The sequence below is a fragment of the Cnephaeus nilssonii genome (genome assembly GCF_951640355.1).
Source record: "Cnephaeus nilssonii genome assembly, chromosome: 16".
NCBI lineage: Eukaryota > Metazoa > Chordata > Mammalia > Chiroptera > Vespertilionidae > Cnephaeus > Cnephaeus nilssonii.
The window spans coordinates 37,793,230-37,812,531 of NC_137087.1; the positions used below are offsets into that span (position 1 = coordinate 37,793,230).

The 19,302-nt window shown below is 35.1% G+C and overlaps 1 protein-coding gene across 3 annotated transcripts in view; it reads left to right on the top strand.

Moving 5' to 3' along the window:
- HECTD2 (HECT domain E3 ubiquitin protein ligase 2) overlaps positions 1-19,302 on the top strand; it is a 63,727-nt gene that overhangs the window by 36,626 nt on the left and 7,799 nt on the right. Inside the window, exons 9-18 of one of the 3 annotated variants that reach the window (XM_079792984.1) lie at positions 2,172-2,320; positions 2,898-3,021; positions 5,635-5,731; positions 8,941-9,048; positions 9,910-10,042; positions 10,965-11,053; positions 15,384-15,542; positions 18,293-18,367; positions 18,857-18,944; positions 19,031-19,137. In XM_079792984.1, coding sequence (XP_079649110.1) covers positions 2,172-2,320; positions 2,898-3,021; positions 5,635-5,731; positions 8,941-9,048; positions 9,910-10,042; positions 10,965-11,053; positions 15,384-15,542; positions 18,293-18,367; positions 18,857-18,944; positions 19,031-19,137 — 1,129 coding nt within the window. Of the gene's footprint in view, positions 1-2,171; positions 2,321-2,897; positions 3,022-5,634; positions 5,732-8,940; positions 9,049-9,909; positions 10,043-10,964; positions 11,054-15,374; positions 15,543-18,292; positions 18,368-18,856; positions 18,945-19,030; positions 19,138-19,302 lie in introns of those variants that run through there. The other 2 variants (XM_079792983.1, XR_013814700.1) reach the window with 2 other exon arrangements.

Sequence of the window (19,302 nt, forward strand, 5' to 3'; positions counted from 1 at the left end):
TATTTTCAAAATTAATTTTAAAATACAGTTGATTCTCATTATTCACAGTAGTATCCTATGTAATAAAAGCCTAATATGCTAAGTGTCCGGTTGTCCAGTCAGCTGTTCAACCAATCAAAGCATAAGATGCTAATGATATGCTAAGGCCGCTCAACCACTCGCTTGACATGCACTGACCACCAGGGGGCAGTCGATCAGTCATTATGACATGCACTGACCACCAGGGAACAGATACTCCAACCAGTAGATTAGCTTGCTGCTGGGGTCTGAGACTGAGCAAGACAGGCTGGACATGCCCTGGAGCCCTCCCATGGTCCCTCCCTGGCTGGCCAACCTCCCACTTCCCTCCCCGTCCCTGATCCGGGACCCCTTGGGGATCTTGGAGAACCGGTTTCGGCCTGATCCCGCAGGCCAAGCCGAGGGACCCCACTGGTGCACGAATTCATGCACCGGACCCCTAGTGTTCTATAAATATACTGCGAACAGTGAATTAGTGAATACTAAACTATTGCCCCTAAAGGAGACACAGCATTAGGCTCCTGCGAGCTTTAAGGCCAACATTTTCATTAGCTGATGACTACATAACCTTGCTTTACCTGTACTTCTATTTAAAGGCATCTTATCCTATATAATAAAGAGCTCATATGCAAATGGTCATCACACCCTCGCACCGGGGCACCTGAGGCCAGGCGGGGGGACCTGAGGCCGCGACTCCCACCCTGGGGCTGTGGGACCTGAGGCTGCACACCCCCCACCCAGCAGGGCTTGACGGGGGACCTGAGGCTGCGCCCCCCCCCCCCCGCCCAGCAGGTCTTGACGGGGTTGGGGCCGGCCATGTCTGGGTCTCACACAATTTCGAGGCACACACGCAGGTGGGCAGGGACTTGACTCTGGGTCCCACAGCACGCCCCCGACTCTGACAGGAGGGAAATTTTCATATATCCTACCTAATAATAGACAAATATGCAAATTGACCGCACCTTCACTATGCCCAAGCCACGCCCACCAGCCAAGCCACGCCCACCAGCCATTCAGGACGAGTATGCAAATTACCCCAACAAAGATGGCGGCTAATTTGCATATCGAGACAGCTTAGGAAGAAGCCAAGAGATGCTGAAGGGAGCAAAGCTTCAGAGAAGCAAGCAAGCTGGGGGGAGGAGAAGGGAGGAGAGGAGGCGGGGCCGGGGGAGAAGGAAGGAGAGCGGGGTGGGCTGGCGGAGAAGGCAGGCCAGGGGACAAGGGAGGAGCGGAGGCAGGGCGGGGTAGAGTGCAGCAGGAAACCCTATTGCAGGATTTTTCCTGCAACGGGAACGCTAGTATTTTACTAATTTTCTTTCATCTCTGACACTTCTATTATAGAGAAAGGGCAAATAGCAATATTAAAATATTTCCTCTAATCAATTCCCTTTTAATGTGCACAAATTTTGTGCCCCAGGCCACTAGTTTAAGATAAATTGTTGTTTCACTAACATTGAATTTATAGCCAACAGCACTATGATTCATGTCTGAACAAATGTTATCTAACACAAGTGTATTGTCTGTATGGCATACAACATCCTTCTTGTACTTAGGAAGACTAGACAAAACTTTAACACTACTTTTGGGGGCCATTTTAAAACAGCAAAATCACTAACAAAAAGCACAAAAATGTGAAAAACGTGACACTATGCAGACTGCATAAAGGTCGCTTGCTTACAGCATGAGAGCTAGAACAAGACAGAGCGTTCCTTTTTCAGCTTCAGCTGGGAATGTGCACATTGGGCAACTAAAATTTTTTGCCACTGTTTGCACATCTACAAGTGACAATGAAAGAGCCACATTATCAATTTGGGGGTTACAATTAATTTTAGCAAGTAGGTGAATTTGCACATACAGAGTCTGTGAATAATAGAATTGACTGTTGAAAGCCTTTACACATCTGAGTTTTTGGCATAAAATGAAATGTTTAATACTAACTTTATAGTAATATTAATGTTTATTTCTTATTCAATTAAGAAGTAATAGTCCAGGTGAGATTTTCCATCTTTTCAAATGTTTGGCAATTTAAAAATAGAATTTGGGGGAATATTCTAAAAGTTTATGCATATAGAATGCACTTTACTATCTAATGAATATATTGCCAAAATAGACAATGTGAATTTTGATTGGAATTATTTCAAAATCTTTACCAGATTATCCCAGAAGAGGTTCAAACAATTGGTAGAGAGATTGCTGCAGTTTATTTCTTTACGACTGTTTCCTGCAAAGCCTGAAGAATTTCCACCCCTAACAAAATGTTCCTGGTGGATCCCATCAGCATCTAAAGTGCTGGCTTTACTTAGTAGGTTTTGTTCTTCTATCATCTTTACTTTTCTTTTGTTAAATATTAGAGACATTTCCATAAGGATCTCTAAATACTATGGAGGCATTCTTACATTTTAAAGCATTTCTTTGAAGTGGAGAGTTGTAATTTACTTTCTGTTTTGATAATGGAGTTCACGGTTAATTAACAAGCATGAGAGAGCTTTATGCTTTTTATTGGGCAGTATTCTGTGTTAATGGCTGTCAACTGCAAATAATCTGCTAAGTAGTGACTCCTAAGAACACAAGAACTTCCATGAATTCCTGAGGGATGCTAAGAGAGAACATACTTACGGGGGAACAGAAAGAGTAGAGGGCCATCTGGGCGCTCCTTTTATTATACTAATACAATCCCCACCACAAGTTCTTTTGAAAAAACAAATTATTGGCTCTATTTTGATCACAATTATAAAACTACTTTTTCCATTGGAAGCTACAATTGCTTAAAATAGGAATAGGTTAAGACTACTTGGTAGACATTAAAATGTTCTTATTATTATTAGAGTAAATCATGTGCATGTTGGAAAAGATCATTATGTTAGAATTTATCTTTACAGATACTGCAAACAATTTGGTCCACCCTCCCCTTATTCCTTATACCGATTTCTATAATTCTACACTGGATCACATTGATCTCATGGAGGAATACCACACCTGGCAGAGCTTTGGAAACTCCCACAGGTACAGTCAGAAGCTCATCTGGTTACTCACCTAAATGAAATACTCTTCAAAATAATGACTGGGGTTTAAGTTTGTGTCAATAACTTTATTAAATCTACCCATACCTTTACATATAAACTTATAAATATAGTTTAATTATTCAGCCTTGAAATACTATATTTGTGAAAGCATTTTCTTTTTCTGTTGCATTTTGAATTCATATGCATGTTAATTTGTTTTTGGTTTGATTAATAACATCTTTTTAAGAATGGAAAGGTCCTATCTTAATATGCAATTTCTTGTAGCTTCTTATTCTATATGCTATTGTCTAGGACAGGGATTAACAAACTTTTTCTGTAAAGTACTAGTACTAGATGGTAAATATTTTTTGCTCTTTGGGTTACACAATCTCTGGTCTGTTGCAGCACAAAAAGACAGCCTTAGACAATAAATGGGGGTGTCTGTGTCCTACAACTCTTTATTCACAAGCACAGGCGATAGGCCATCTTTGTCCCATGGGCCATAGTGTGCCAGTGCCAGATCTAACACAGTGATCACACACATGTGCACGTAACACACATACACTCACTCCTTTTCTTCCTTACTCTGTAGGAAAAATGGTTGACCTTTACAAACAGTATTTAAAAAATGGGTGTTAGAGAAAGATCTTTACCACAAATGATTACAATGGTATATAGATTTTCAAAACACATAACCAAATTCTGTAATACACTGCCCCTTATATCCACACTTACTGTTTGAATTAAACCAGCAAGATGATCCCAAACAATTTGTTCCCAGACCAGGAGATGTCCTGGAGAGTTCATGGAGACTGACTAAGAGAGATGGGATGGATGTAAGTAACCTCAAACCGCAGACTAGTTCATAAACTGCTTCAAGCTTCCAGGGACCCTTTCTACAAGAATTGGCCTAAAATATAAAATGGCCCAGAGGACATATTTCAGTCCATATATGAACACTCGGAACTGAATAAGAATTCCATTTCTGGGGACCTCTGTCAGTCTGATGAATACTTTCTTGGGAAAGTTTATTTTACAAAGAAGCTTTTTTTCTCCCACTTTAATATAATTATAACGTAGACAAAACCACAAAACAACTCCAAGAGTTATTGTGTGTATTTTAGTGACAGCTTTTAGTACAGAGCACCTCTAACCACTGTACCACAGCATTGTGCCAAGAATGAATTGGACTTTTTTTTTTTAATATTTTATTGATTTTTTACAGAGAGGAAGGGAGAGAGATAGAGTTAGAAACATCGATGAGAGAGAAACATCGATCAGCTGCCTCCTGCACGCCCCCCACTGGGGATGTGCCCGCAACCAAGGCACATGCCCCCGACCGGAATCGAACCAGGGACCTTTCAGTCTGCAGGCTGACGCTCTATCCACTGAGCCAAACCGGCTTCGGCTGAATTGGACTTTTGATCCTGTGATCCCTCCAGCCCTTGGGAAGCCAGTCTGGACCTCGAGTGGGACCTGGAGCCCTAGGGCAAGTCACCCCTGGCCATGAGCAGCCTAAGCTGTTTATCTAGTATCTCATACACATAGTATCATTCTTCTAAGTGCCAGGACTAGGGAAAAATCTCAGTCTTTTTGTTTTAAAGTACATCCTGCTAAGTTCATTTCACTTATCCTACTAAGTTCATTACACTCATTTCTTAATATTTAGTTAGCACTTAGTGATTCAAAATCATTACACATTAGTACTGAACAACTCTTAACTATTTTTAACAATTTCGATCCAGGGGAAAGCTATTTCATTTTCAGTTCACCCTAGCGCTACCTCCTGTGTCCCCATAGTGCCTTCAGGGCACTTGGTGGTCACGGACGCCTTGCCTGACTGCACTCGGATGGAATCCAATGAAAACTGATGGATGCATTGCAGCCACTTCTGATGGAGTCTAACTCCTGAAGTGTCAGTACTACCATGCTAGTTCTCTCCAAATGCCTTTCTCTCTTTGACTGTGGCTTTTTTACATAGCATAGAATGAGCTCTGACCCAGGAAAAAAAGTTGTTTTCATTACCTCTGATCATAATGTTGTACCTTTACAAGCACATATCATTTCATATTACTATATCATTAAGTGCAGTACTAACAGTAACATATTTTTATTGGTCTTAAATTTATTACTCTGCTTGTTACTACTATAGTTATTACAAGATTTCCTCATTTCTGAAGCTCTCACATCAGAAATATCCGTTTAATAATGGATTTTTATAATTACTTTCTGTACTTGAACTTTCTGTCCTAATCCTCCTTCATCAACACTCTGCCTCTTGGTTCTGGTGTTGGCCTTATTTTTCACAGGTAATGATGTACAGGTGACTGTACATAAACTGGAATTACTATATAACAATGTAAGTAGTTAGCACATATTTCATTAGATGTAGCTTCCTCCAGAAAACAAAGGTACTGCACCCCTGGTAATGACACACACTTCACAGGGCTATGGTGATTAAGAGAAATTATGTACTTGAGATCATTTTGTAAATGATAAGACATCATTCAAAAGTAAAGTGTTGTATTGTTAGAAGGGGTACCTTACATTCCCTTAGTATAATTTTGCTAAAAAATACACAATTTTGCTTTTTCTGTTTCCACTTGTTGGGCAGGTTTTCCTTCTGTCAGTACCCATTCGTTATTTCTATAGCTGCAAAAAAAATCATTATTCAGAGAGACTCAGAGCAGCAGATGATAAGCATCGCAAGGGTAAGCCAGCTACGTAAGCATATTTATGCTGACTATAATCAATACAGTAAATAATTTAATAAGTCAAATGTCTTATGAATTGTTCTAGCATAATTAGGAAATGTTAAAAGTAAAATTCACATTATATTCCCCCAAAAAGTGTTTAAACCTGTTTATGATACAGGAAAAAGATATCCCTCACCAACTTCTGATTGTTATAAATACAGCAGGAAGATTAAATGTGTCTCATAAATCCAAAGTACTAGGAACTTGTTGGACATTATTTTGTAGATACCATATTCCAGCTTCAGTAACGAGCAGAGAGCTCTGGTGAAAATTACAGTGAGGGCAAGGAGTGTCCTAAGAGCAAACCATTAAAATGTTTTCTTGGTTTTATGAAAATCAAATAGAAACAACAGCAACAACAAAAAAATAGAAGATGCAATAAAACATGTATTCTTAGAAAACTGATATGTCCAAAGAAGGTAAAATATGTTTTATGGTTTCTTAGGAAACCAAAGTGCATGGAGGCCCATAGAAACTATGGGGGATCTGTCAAGTTGGCTTTAGTCGAGTTTCGGAGCAGGACAGAGTTTATCTCTGGCCTGCCCTCACCACTCCCTACCACTTGTGTTTCAGCACAGCACAATCAAGTTATATACTTTAGTTAGTAGACATCAGATTAAGTGAGCTTTTTTTTTGTTAGAGCTTTAGACTAGACACTTAAATGCTCAGGTATTTTGAGTATCTGAATTTGGGACATGATTACTTACAACTTGAAAAATTAGAGGGAAGGTTGGTTGCAGTCTTTTTAAAATAAAAAGAGACACAGAGTAAAAAAAAAAAAATGGTTTCCATGTCTTGTCCGAGAATACAAAAAGAATGCTAAAGCATAAATTACGTTACTTCCAAATTGCATACAAAATAAGAATTGTTTATTCTTCAGTAATTCAGTTCCCAGAAAGTAAGTACTTTTTCCTATTACAGAGCTGGACAAGAGATTTGAGGGACTGGTAACATCCCAAAGTCAGCTTACACCAAATATGAGGATATTAGAAGAAATGTTATTGACTATGTGCAAGGGAGTTCCATAGCCACACTACTCCCTTCCCCCAAAAAATTTCAATAGGTATATTTGGCACAGAATTCTTAATCTTGGGTAGATACTGGCTCAAAGATTAGTCTATATAACTAGTCATTTTGACATTTTTTATTAGTTGCATTTAAGCAATTTCATGCAACTTTTTAGTATTTTGTTTTTACATTTTATATCTAAAATGTCACTATTACCGTATTTTCCGGCATATATGACTGGGCGTATAAGATTTTCCTGGGTTAAAAAGCCGGAAAATACGGTATTTCCATCTTAGAGGTGAAGTGACTTGTGCTCAAAGCTGCATAGATATTTACCGTATTTTCCGGCGTATAAGACGACTTTTTAACCTAGGAAAATCTTATATGCCCAGTCGTCTTATACGCCAGAAAATACGGTACTTCTTTCATTTGAAGTACTTTTTATTAAATACTAGAGGCCCAGTGCATGAAATTCCTGAACTGGGGGGCGGGGAGTGTTCCTCAGCACAGCCTGTGCCCTCTCACAGTCTGGGACCCCTCGCTCCTTACCACCAGCCTGCTTGCAGCTCCTTACTGGTTGGCTCGCTGTTCCTTAGCGCTGCTGCTGCAGAGGCAGGAGAGGCTCCTGCCACGCCTGCTGTGCTCACCAGCTTTGAGCCCAGTTTCTGGCTGAGCAGTGCTCTCCCTGTGGGAGCACACTGACCACCAGGGGGCAGCTCCTACATTGAGCGTCTGCCCCGTGGTGGTCAGTGTGCATCATCAGCGACCGGTCGTTCTGGTTGTTCCACTGTAATGGTCATTTAGGCTTTTATTATATAGATTAATTCCTGATGGGAGGAGTAGTCACTGAGCCTTGTCATGTTCAATTAGCATCCTATATAATGTGTAGGGGGGACATTTCCAGTATGATGGCTTCCCAGGAGGTATAGACTGGGAACAGAAGGTAGGAAAGGGGAGTTTGAGCATGAAAGGTGGGACCCAGAGAAGAGAAAAACCATTGAAAGCCTTTAGAAGTAGAAATTGGAGAAATGAAGAAGGGTCTGAATTAGAATGTTTTATTATAGTAACCTACTAAATCATAAGAGTAGGATTAATAATAGAGATTTGGGATATTAAAATTTTATCTACTAAAGCAAATTGCTGCATATATTTAAAATGTCTGAAATGACAGTCTTTAATCTGCATAATAATTCATTTAGTTTGCTACCAAAGATGAGGTAGTCTGAAAAAGATTTAGAGAAATTAAGTATGCAAATATGTAGACTTTATATGATAGAGGGTATTTTATATAGTCCTTATATTTTTTAATGTGTTGTTTTTTACATACTCATTGCTTATATTTTGAAAGAACAAAATATAGATATTTTCAGTCACCCATGTTTTCATCACCCAGACATAACTTTTAACATTTTGGTAAATGTTCTTTTGATATTTTTTACCTATATTATCTTGTAAGGGCAAGAATTATATCCACAATTTTGTTCCCTGCTTTTTTTCAGTTGTGCCTTCCTTAAACATCTTCCATTTACATAGTTTTTAGGACCATCATTTTTGATAGCTGTATTATATTCTATTAGATAGATACAAATTTAGTATACTTCTAAAGTTTTGCTTTTATAGTAATGCTATGATGACCATCTCACTGAATGAAATATTTTCTGTTTTTATAATTCCTAGAAGAGGAATTACTGGGACAAAGATTATGAACATTATTAATGTTTCTGATAAATACTGACAAACTACTTTCTAAAAGTAGACTAATTATGCTTTGAGAGTAATTCAGTATCTAAAAAACCTTAAGCCAAGTTTATCATCCGAAGTATATGTTTCAAATGTTCCCACACTATGCTTTGTATTTATTAAACAGAAAACCTTGCTATTTAAGAGATGAGATATGTGGAAACTAAAACATAGCACACTTTACTGGTGAATTATTTTTGGTCCTCCATTTTGGATCCCCTTTGGTTACCATTGTTTCAAAACAAAATAACAGAGCATTTTCATAAAACAAAATTTTTACAACTGAGTTTATGAAATTATTTATTTGAGATATGGTATAGAGAATAATATAAGTGATTTTTACTAAAGTTTTAAATGTTTTAAGTGAAATTAAAATTTAAGTAAAAGTGAAAATGTTTGCTTTCTTTTTCAATTAGCAAAGTCTGGTGGATAAAGTATCTCGAAGACAGAGACCTGATATGAATATGTTATTTCTAAATATGAAAGTAAGGAGGACACATCTGGTTAGCGATTCTCTTGATGAGGTATAGATCATTTATTCAAAATGGTTTCATTGATTAAAGCTTTAAGTACATTTCATAATTCTAAAGTTTTAATAAACTACCTTATTTCTCTATGCTAGTAAGTGTGCTTCCTTATATTTTGATACCATAGTTAAAGTCAGTTCTGTATTCACAATTAAGCCCATTTTCATATATTTATTAACAGCTTGTTGTTAATTCCCCAGAAAGGGATTTTATATAGAACAACTATATGTATAAATATGTAACCTAGATTGTAGACCCAACTTTCTTACTGGTTGGGTGTGTAACATATCATTTTAACCTTGCCAAGCCTCAGATTATTCATCTAATAAAATTAGGGGTCCAATCTACAGGGCATATTTGGTCAATTAAGGGTCAAACCTACTTTGATTTTATGTACTATGTATTATAGAGCTTCATATGCACGTACAATTCTTAGCCAGATCTGCATGTAGCTATTATAAGTTAAAGGCTGATTTAGTTATGTGATTTTTAAAAGTTTAGTATTGAAGGCAAGTTAAAGAAATGAATTATTTTATATTGTAATCTGCTAAATTAGAATCTTGGAGACAATATGAACCTGGGAGACAAAGTACCTGACCTTCTCTAATTCTGTTTCTTGATCTTTACAACAAACCTAATAATACCTAGTTCACAGTGTCTGACAGATTCATTGGATGGATGATGGATAATGGATGGATGGATGGATGGATGAGTGGGTGGATGAGTGGGTGGATGAGTAGGTGGATGGGTGTTTTGTGACACTGTAAATAAGATACCTAACACATTTCCCAAATTTTAAAAAGTTAATTTCCTTTTTCTGCCATTTGTTCTCCTCTACTATATACTTTCTTCAAATAGTTAACCCGGAAAAGAGCAGACTTGAAAAAGAAGTTGAAAGTTACATTTGTAGGGGAAGCTGGTTTGGATATGGGTGGCTTGACTAAAGAATGGTTCCTTCTTCTAATTCGCCAAATTTTTCATCCAGATTATGGTGAGTATTTAATTTTTATGAATAGTATTACTTCATAATTAGATTCAATTAGGCCCTCTTATTTTTAATCTACCCTACGGTTTTACCGATTTTTTTTTTTGTCAACCATAAATATTGAATAATTTTTAAGGACTGTTATTTAAATTTTAAAAATTGACCAAATTGATTATCAAAATGTTATTTTATTGGGAATCATACACAAAATAAAGACTTGAAAGTATATATTTGCAAGGGAGCATCCACTTCCTTTCCAAATAAGCCAAATGCATGAGAATTTAATTTGTCATTGAAATAAAAAACATTTGAAATTTTAAAAACTAGTTTGCTCTTCTACACTAATATTTAAAGCCTTTCTCATTAAACAATGAGACATTTTAATGAATAAGAATTCATTAATTTTTAAGACAGACATAATCATTTGAAATTTAAATTTGGGTTTATTCTATTTGGAGAAAACACATATCTAATCATTATTTTTATTGTTTTTCTTCAGAGGAGAGTTTTAAGTGTTTATTTTTCTTTATTTTGTACATATTCTATATATATATGTGTATATATATATATATATATATATATATCATCTTTCTGGTAATGGGAATTAGAGATAACATGGATAAATTGAAATCTCTACATAATCCTCAAAATTAATTTTGATCATAACCAATAACTTATAAAACTAGAGTTTTTATAAGGAAAATCAACTGGTTTTCTGTCTTTTTACCCCATGTTTCAGGATACCAATGAACAGTAAAAGGCTCATGCATGCTCTCTGTACATATATTTGATATATTTTAACATGAGAGATTGTTTGTAACAGAACTATTACTGAACTGTTTTGTTTCTAACCGATGAAATATATATATTTTTACCACTCTGATTTTTAAATCAGTCACACTAATGAAATCATGTTTCTTTTTTTCAGGCATGTTTACATATCACAAAGATTCACACTGCCATTGGTTTAGCAGCTTTAAGTGTGATAACTATTCTGAATTCCGATTGGTTGGAATTGTATCCTTTAAACTTTCCACTAGGAGGTGCTAGGAGACTAGAGATTTTTTAAAAATTTTATCTGAATATTGGAAAACTGTTCTCAAGCATTTTATTCAAATTAAGCATGCTTGTCAACTTTACTGATAGATTTTCAATAATCTTTATTATTTGTAATATCACAGCTACATGTTAGCAGATTTAATTGATTGAAAGGAATGACTGAATTTTTATATTTTCCTGAAAACTTTATCTCAAAATAAAAATATTTTATAATTCATATATTATCTAATTTATCAGAAAATTAAGACTTTTAAATATCAAAGTATCTTCTGTTCATGATGAATTGTTTTTGTTCTAAGTACAAAGTGAAACAACTAACAGAAAAATAGTTTATTTCACTCAGTTTACTAAATCAAAATTGTGTAAATTAAATCTAGGTCTTTAATCTGCCCCTCAAATCCTAAAGTATTAATAAAAATTAAAAATTGAAAATATTGGGAATATTTAATTACTTTAAGTATTGTTAAAGTTATATAAATCCCTGTGCCATCCTCTGACCCGTCAAGTGTACTAGAAAAGGCATCTTGTATTGGGTGGAGATTGGACAAAATACCTTTCACATTAGCTTTTTTAATCTATGAAGTATAATTGTGAAAGGATAGAAGAATAAATAAATGAGCAAGCACTGGAGATACATAGGTTAAAAGAGGAACATACTATCCACCTTTAAGAAGTTCACCATTTAAGTGGGCAGATGACCACCATGCAAGACAGTCAGTTCTCATAGTCAAATGACCACTTGACATTAATTGCTAAGGAGTTCTGAGGAGAAAAAGATTAAATATAGTCCTTCCACAGAAGGTAGACATTTAAAGATGGAGCCATTCTATCTGATTAACACAGGTCTGTAAAAGAATAAGACAGCCGGGGGGTAGCTCAGTGGTGACTGTCAACCTATAACCAGGAGGTCACTGTTCGATTCCCGATCAGGGCATATGCCCAGGTTGTGGGCTTGGTCCCCAGTGTGGGGTGTGCAGGAGGCAGCCAATTAATGATTCTCTCTCTCTCTCTCTCTCTCTCTCTCTCTCTCTCTCTCTCTCTCTCCCTTCCTCTCTAAAATCAATTTTTTTAAAAAAATTTTAAAGACATACTAGTACAGTGGAAGAATGACTAGAACAAAAGGCTGTGTTGTGCTGCGCCTGTTACAGTGCAATGTGTAGGTCCAGTTGATTGAAGCAGAAGGCACACTGGGTGTTATGCAAGACACCTTCAGAAGGAGAGTTAAGAGCTATCTTCCTCTCTGAAATCAATAAAATATATATTTCTTAAAAAGAGCTATCTTATGGAGAGCTTTGAATATCTTTGTTGCATTTGTTGGAATAAATCCTGAGAAATGTATATGGAAATTGAGAAACTAAATGTATATGGAAATTGAGAAACCTTTGGAAAAACGGTTCTAGAAACAAAACTACACATTGAAATGGTAAACTCAATTCGTAATTTTGTGTATACTGCCATGTCTAAAGGTCCAACGTGCCAAGTTCCACAATATAGAACACTTAACAATTCTTAGACTTTTGTTTCTATTGTATTGTTCACAGTAATCATTTGTTAATGTTTCAACTTCACTGAAAGCCTGAGTCGTTGATGCTTCTCATTACACTATGAGCTATTTGGATTTCCTGATACATGTTTGTCACACTTTACATTCTCATCACAGCTTACATTTGAGTGATATTTTGACTTTGTAATATTTGTATTGCAGTATTAGATTTTACTGAGCTATCACATTTTTAGAATGTTATACTAGTACATACAATCATTAATTTGCTTGTTTTCTTTTTTAATTTTTTTTATAAATTGATTTTTTTAGAAATAGAGGAAGGGAAAGGGAGAGAGAGAGATGAAAACATCAATTGGCTGCCTCCTGCACACCTCCCATTGGGGATTGAACTGCAACCCAAGCCTGTGCCCTGAGCAGGAAACGAACCAGTGACCTCTTGGTGTATGGGTCATTGCTCTACCACTGAGCCACACCAGCCAGGCACTAATTGTTTTCTTTACAATAGACATTAGTTTCTATTCAGTCATTACCCAAAAGAGCATATTAAGCATATTTACTTACGTTGCATATTTCAAGTTAAACAATTACAGTAGGTTCTCACTTAACTTTGTCAATAGGCTCTACGACTTTAAGTGAAATGACATATAACGAAACCAATTTTACCATAGGCTAATTGATATAAACAAGAGTTAAGTTCCTGCAGCATCTGATCAGCATTACAAGGAAACAACACTGATTGAAATAATGTTATTCAAGGACCTGCCATAAATCTAAAATTATTATAGCCACTACATCTCATTGTTAATGTGTATTTATCTCACACAAAAATAATCTGTAGAAAATAAGACTGATGCCTTAAAAGCATTAGAACATATAGGAAAAATGTGAGACAATAGTGGATTGTGATCATGTAAGTGGTGGAGAGATCTACTGAAGGTGAGGAGAACTACTAGTAAAAATTGAGAACAGGCATAATGATTGAGAAAATGTAGTTGGTTCTAATACTTCATTTTTAAATATGTTAAGGCTTTGGCATTTACATGAGAAACCTATAATAATAAAAAATTTTTGAAGACTGCATGATGAGATATAACAATTTTTAAAAGTATGATGCTTATACCACAAGGGGCATTGGAACTTAGAGTGCAGTACAGTGCAGGCTTTTCAAACTCTGTTTATAGCACATGACACCTGATCCCCATTCCTGCTTCAACCAGAGCACATTGATTTAGTGCGAATGCAAGTTTCCTATAGCAAATCCTGTAAGGCTACTTCCTCATCTGTTAAATTATAATTAAAAGAACTTTTTAAAATGAAAAGTGCATAGAACTTGTCACTAGAGTGTTGAATACTCGTAAATGTAACTACAGTAGTATTGTGGTTATTGCCATTATTGCTATATCACAATTAAAGACATATATTAGAACTTCTTTTCAATATCTGTCCCTTGCATACACTGCTCAGTCTGTTACTATGGTTACCAATAAAATAGCATATCTATTCCTTAAATTATTAACCTCATTCTGCCTTAGCAAATTGAAATACAGACTGTCTTCTAATTTTTTTTAATTGTTCACAGTAATTTGTCCAGCCCATACAATAAGATTTCCTTTTGAGCCTACAAAATGAATGACTTCCTTAATAACTTGATATAATAATCTTTATTTGATAGTTGAAATAAGAAATTTGTTATAAAACCCCTCTTTCAGCAAATGGATGTTACATTCTGCCATATAACTGATAAATAAAATACAGTTGGCCCAGTGGCTCAGTGGTTGAGCATTGACCTATGAACTAGGAGGTCACGGTTTGATTCTCGGTCAAGGCATATGCCCAGGTTGCAGTCTTGATCCCCAGTGGGGATTGTGCAGGAGGCAGCCGATCAATGATTCTCATCATTGATGTTTCTATCTCTCCCTTCCTCTATGAAATCAATAAAAATATTTTTAACATATAATTGGGCAAAGTTTATATATATAACATCTTTAGGTTTTAACTTTAACCCTTTGAGTAAACTCCAAGTATTAAAGTCCTTTCAGATATTACCGTAGGAGAGTAATTATCCTGTTAGCTTATCAACAGTGTGTATGTATGTCTCTGTGTGTGTATACATATGTTTACTCAACTCCGCTCTCTTTAGTCTGTATTTAATTTTAAAATAGATAAAATGGTCACCAAAATTAGTAGTGTGTTCTTCAGTGAGTTCTACTAAATAAATTGCTGCTGCTACTTATAAAATCACCATCTTTGTTTAAATTTAGAAAGTGATTCTTATATATTAATTTTTGGATATGTGTGAAACTGTTATCTGTTGTGATCTTAAATAAACTTTTCTAAGGAAATCATAAATACTATCAACTAATTCCCTCCTTTTTACATGACTTGGTAATCAAAAAATTATGTGGGGAAATAAATGAAAGGAAAGGAGTATGTGGTAATTCATTAAAAAGTCAGTATTAGCCATAGCTGGTTTGACTCAATGGATAGAGCGTCAGCCTGAGGACTGAAGGGTCCCAGGTTTGATTCCGGCCAAGGGCACAGGCCTGGGTTGCGGGCTCAATCCCCAGTAGGGGGCGTGCAGAAGGCAGCCAATCAATGATTCTCTCTCATCATTGATGTTTCTATCTCTCCCTCTCCCTTCCTCTCTAAAAATCAATAAAATATTTTTTTTAAAAAGTCAGTATTAGATCTGAAAGAAATATACAAGAAACAGACTGATGCATAATTTAAAACTTATTTGCTGTCATGGATTTTATGTTAATACTTAACATTTAGTATGCATAGCTTATGGGACTAGCTGTTTATAACAGCATTACACTGGATATTCGTTTCCCCCCGTGCTGTTACAAGAAATTATTGAGCCCTCCCATCGTTCCTAGTGATCAAAATACACCAGTGGGCATCTGCAGTGTCACCACTGATGACTTAAGTCAAATTATGCCTGTAAGTATAAAGCTACTAGCATCGTATTCCTTAATGCTAGCATCCTCTACCTGCACAGTCTTTCTCCTCTTAATGCTATTCTTATTTTTAAATATGGTTTCTCTCTACTTTTGTAACCCATCTCCTTTTTTATCTAGATTTATCCTTTCTTATGGAGACATTGCAGCATTCTTCAGCTCTTATACCATAGACAACAGGCTTTGAAGTCAAAGATGCAGAGATTTGAATCCAAGCTCTGCCACTTATTAGCTCTGTGAACTTAGCTAAGTTGTTTCAAGTTTCTGAGCTCTAGTTTCCTTATGTGAATAATGAGATAGTAAAAGTCATGTATTTGGGGGGTTACAGGAGATAAGAAAGCACTTATTAATGATTACTTCTATGGATTCTTATTAAGATGATATTGTGCAGTATCGTTAACAGTGTATGCAACAACATCTCTTAAAATAATACAACATGAATTTCATGGGACTGTCTTGTAATATTCCTCAGTTCAAAATTTAGATTTCTGATCAAATTTAATCTAAGGTAAAAATTTAGTAGAAAAATAGATAGTATGCACATCCTCCTGACGATCCCTTATATTTTTTACTGCTTGCAAAATAGAGCAGGCTCTAATTAAGAGATCTGTCTTCTATAGTCTTATCTCTGCAACATACTGTACTTAGCTGTGATCCTGGATGAATCACTTAATTTTCTTATCTATAAAACAATGGGAATAGACTAATCTCTGAGTTACCGTCTCATTTTAGATTTTTGGGATGTTTTTTGCCCCACTTATTTAGTTTTTGCCAAATCTTTTACTGATAAATTTCGTAATTTTATTAGTGATTTTTGTCACTAAATTGCCCGATTCTATGATTAAAACTATTTTAATTTGATTCATTTAGACCCAGTTTTTTTTTATTTTTTTAGTAAATAATGGATATTTTATAAATGACTAAATGCCAATATGTTGTTTTATATTATGGAGCTGAAGATTTCCCTGAGCCTATATTCTTTTAGTAGCTCTTTAATAATTAATCCAGATTGTGCCTATACTATGAGATCAACTATTGAAAAAACTGTTTCTGTACATGCATCAATAAAGATTGAAAGCAAACAGGAAAATTGCTGCTGTGTTAGGATGGTGGAATGTGGGTAATTTTTAAAAATGTTTTATAAATTGATTATTCATTTATTAATTAAAAAAGCACCTATTAAAATTGGCACCTAATTTCCATTTCATAGATGGTAAAAATATACCCTAAAATTTTTAACTGCTTTTTTATTCAATTCTTTATCATATGTATTTGTATACCCTGTTTTCAAGAAGAGGGAACAGGAAATTGAAGAGAAACATATAGTAGATACGCTTCTTAATATAAAGACATCTGTGACTATAGGACAAAAGGTAGAGAAAGTAATCAAAATATTCCTCAATGGAGACTTCAATAAGGTGTTAATAAATGCGATAATTTCCATGACCATGTTAATGAATACTCCACTGCTTCTCTGAGAGGCGAGCCATACTTGGAACAACAGAATGGTCCAGAAACAATAAGAAATCTTCCCAACAGTCTCGTGAAAATTACACTGGAGGGTTTATGTTGCAAACAGGAGAGGCAGCATAACCTAGAATTAGTATGTGTACTATCTTTTTTGCTTCTGCTAAAGCTACTCTCAAATATGCTGTATTAAATAAGACCAGGGTATTCAAACTGTGCAAAAGCACTATTCTGTAACTTCACACAGTTTATTTAATTATACATTTACAAAAATCATTTTGAAAGTTTAACTGAATGGGTAATAAATATTTTAGAGCTAGTGTATTACAGGTGAGGGTCTAAGATTGACAGTATTGATAAAGACAGTTCTCAACAAAAATTGGGGTTTGAAAATGCAAAGGCTCAGGTAAAAAGGTCTATAGTCCTGAATGTAGCAGATCTGAGTATATAACTTCATGACCTACTGACATTGTTATTTTGTCATTAAAAATTTAATCTTTGAAAAAAAGATGGTAAGTCCCTTCCCTTGGGTTCACCTGGTGGTCCCTGGAGTTCTTAATAAAAATCACAAATCTCCCAATTATAATTTTCAGCACCCATAATTTTTTATTAATAATTGCAATCTATGCCCATATAAATTTTGTATAAAATTTTCTGTTTTTAATGGATGGAAAACTTTTTATGTAATCTCTTAATAATTTAAAATAAAGTAAAACTTTTTTCATAAAACCTAAATTTAAAAAAAAATATTTGGTTACTTTTTCCGTTTGTTTAAATCTTTGCTCCTTGGTAGCATGCGTTGTAACCTAATTCAGGAAAATGTTTTTTCCACTGTTCTAAACTTCTTGGAAAAGCAGGGCATTGTAACTAAAATATAGACTCCACTTACATGCATGAATGCTGTGTTTTTGTGTTTAAAGGTGTATCAGCATATTTTTAAGAATGTAAGTTGAAAATGAGAAATACTGCAAACTTATAAATAGTAAGTTGCAGATAGCATTGAATCATGATGAGAACTATGCTCTTAGTTGCTGCATAAGAACAGTATGAACTGGATATTTATCTCCTATATGACCTTTTCCAGTGAAAAGGTAGATGGTAGAAATCATTAACAAATATTTTATCTGGAAAATACATCTCAAATATTATCTTTATTTCAAAATCTGAAAGTTTCTCTGCTCTATCTCACATATAGGTGAGTTATACATCTGCTTTTAGGTAAGACCATTTGGTTTAAAACCACAGATAATAGATTTCTTTTTATAGGAGCTGGCCCGTGGATTAAGTGAACTCCTGTCATATGAGGGCAATGTTGAGGAAGATTTCTACTCAACATTCCAGGTATAAATAGCTTTCTGTTAACCATGTATTTCATATATGAAAAATGCCATTTGTTATGAAACACCCATTATTAGAAAAGATGAACAGGTTTAGTCAACACATACCAATAATATCCCCTATCACAGAGGATCTTAACCTGATGAAGTAGACAATGAAGACACAGGTGAAGGAGCAATCGATGGAAGTGCTTAAAGAAATTCACCAAAACTCATTCCCACTCCGGAGCCTACCAATAATTGGGAAATGGAAATTAAAGTAATCCACATAGCTCCACAACACTTAAATGGCTACAGGTGTTTTATGAATATCAGTAAAGTGTTTAACATTCAACAGAGAGGGTTAAGTTAAAGACCTACTTTTTTACCTTGCAATGCATGTGATTTGTACTAAGATGGAGAAAAATTGCTTTTTAAAATTTACAAAGCTGTTCACTAAAACCTGTTATCATATCAACCGTACCAATAAATACCTTGTGGAATCTCCCATCAGGTTTTTCAGGAAGAATTTGGAATAATTAAGTCCTATAATTTAAAGCCAGGGGGTGAAAAAATTCCAGTTACCAATCAAAATAGGAAAGGTAAGTTAGACACCATTTCTTAATTCAAATGCATTATTGTTTACCTTTTACTTTTACTATGTAACAGATGGAAAATTGCTTTTCAGAATATGTACAGCTTTATATTGACTTTCTTCTCAACAAATCCATCTATAAGCAGTTTGCTGCATTTTATTATGGATTTCATAGTGTGTGTGCTTCAAATGCCCTTATGGTGAGTTTAAATCTTTAAATTATGCTTTCAGTTAGGTTTTATAGTGTGATAATAACTGACAAATAATTCCTTAAATATTTTAGTAGATAAGCTTTTAAAATATAAAATATTTTCTACTCTTTAAAGGTAGAGCTAGAAATAAAAAGAGTTCTCCCATTTCAGCCT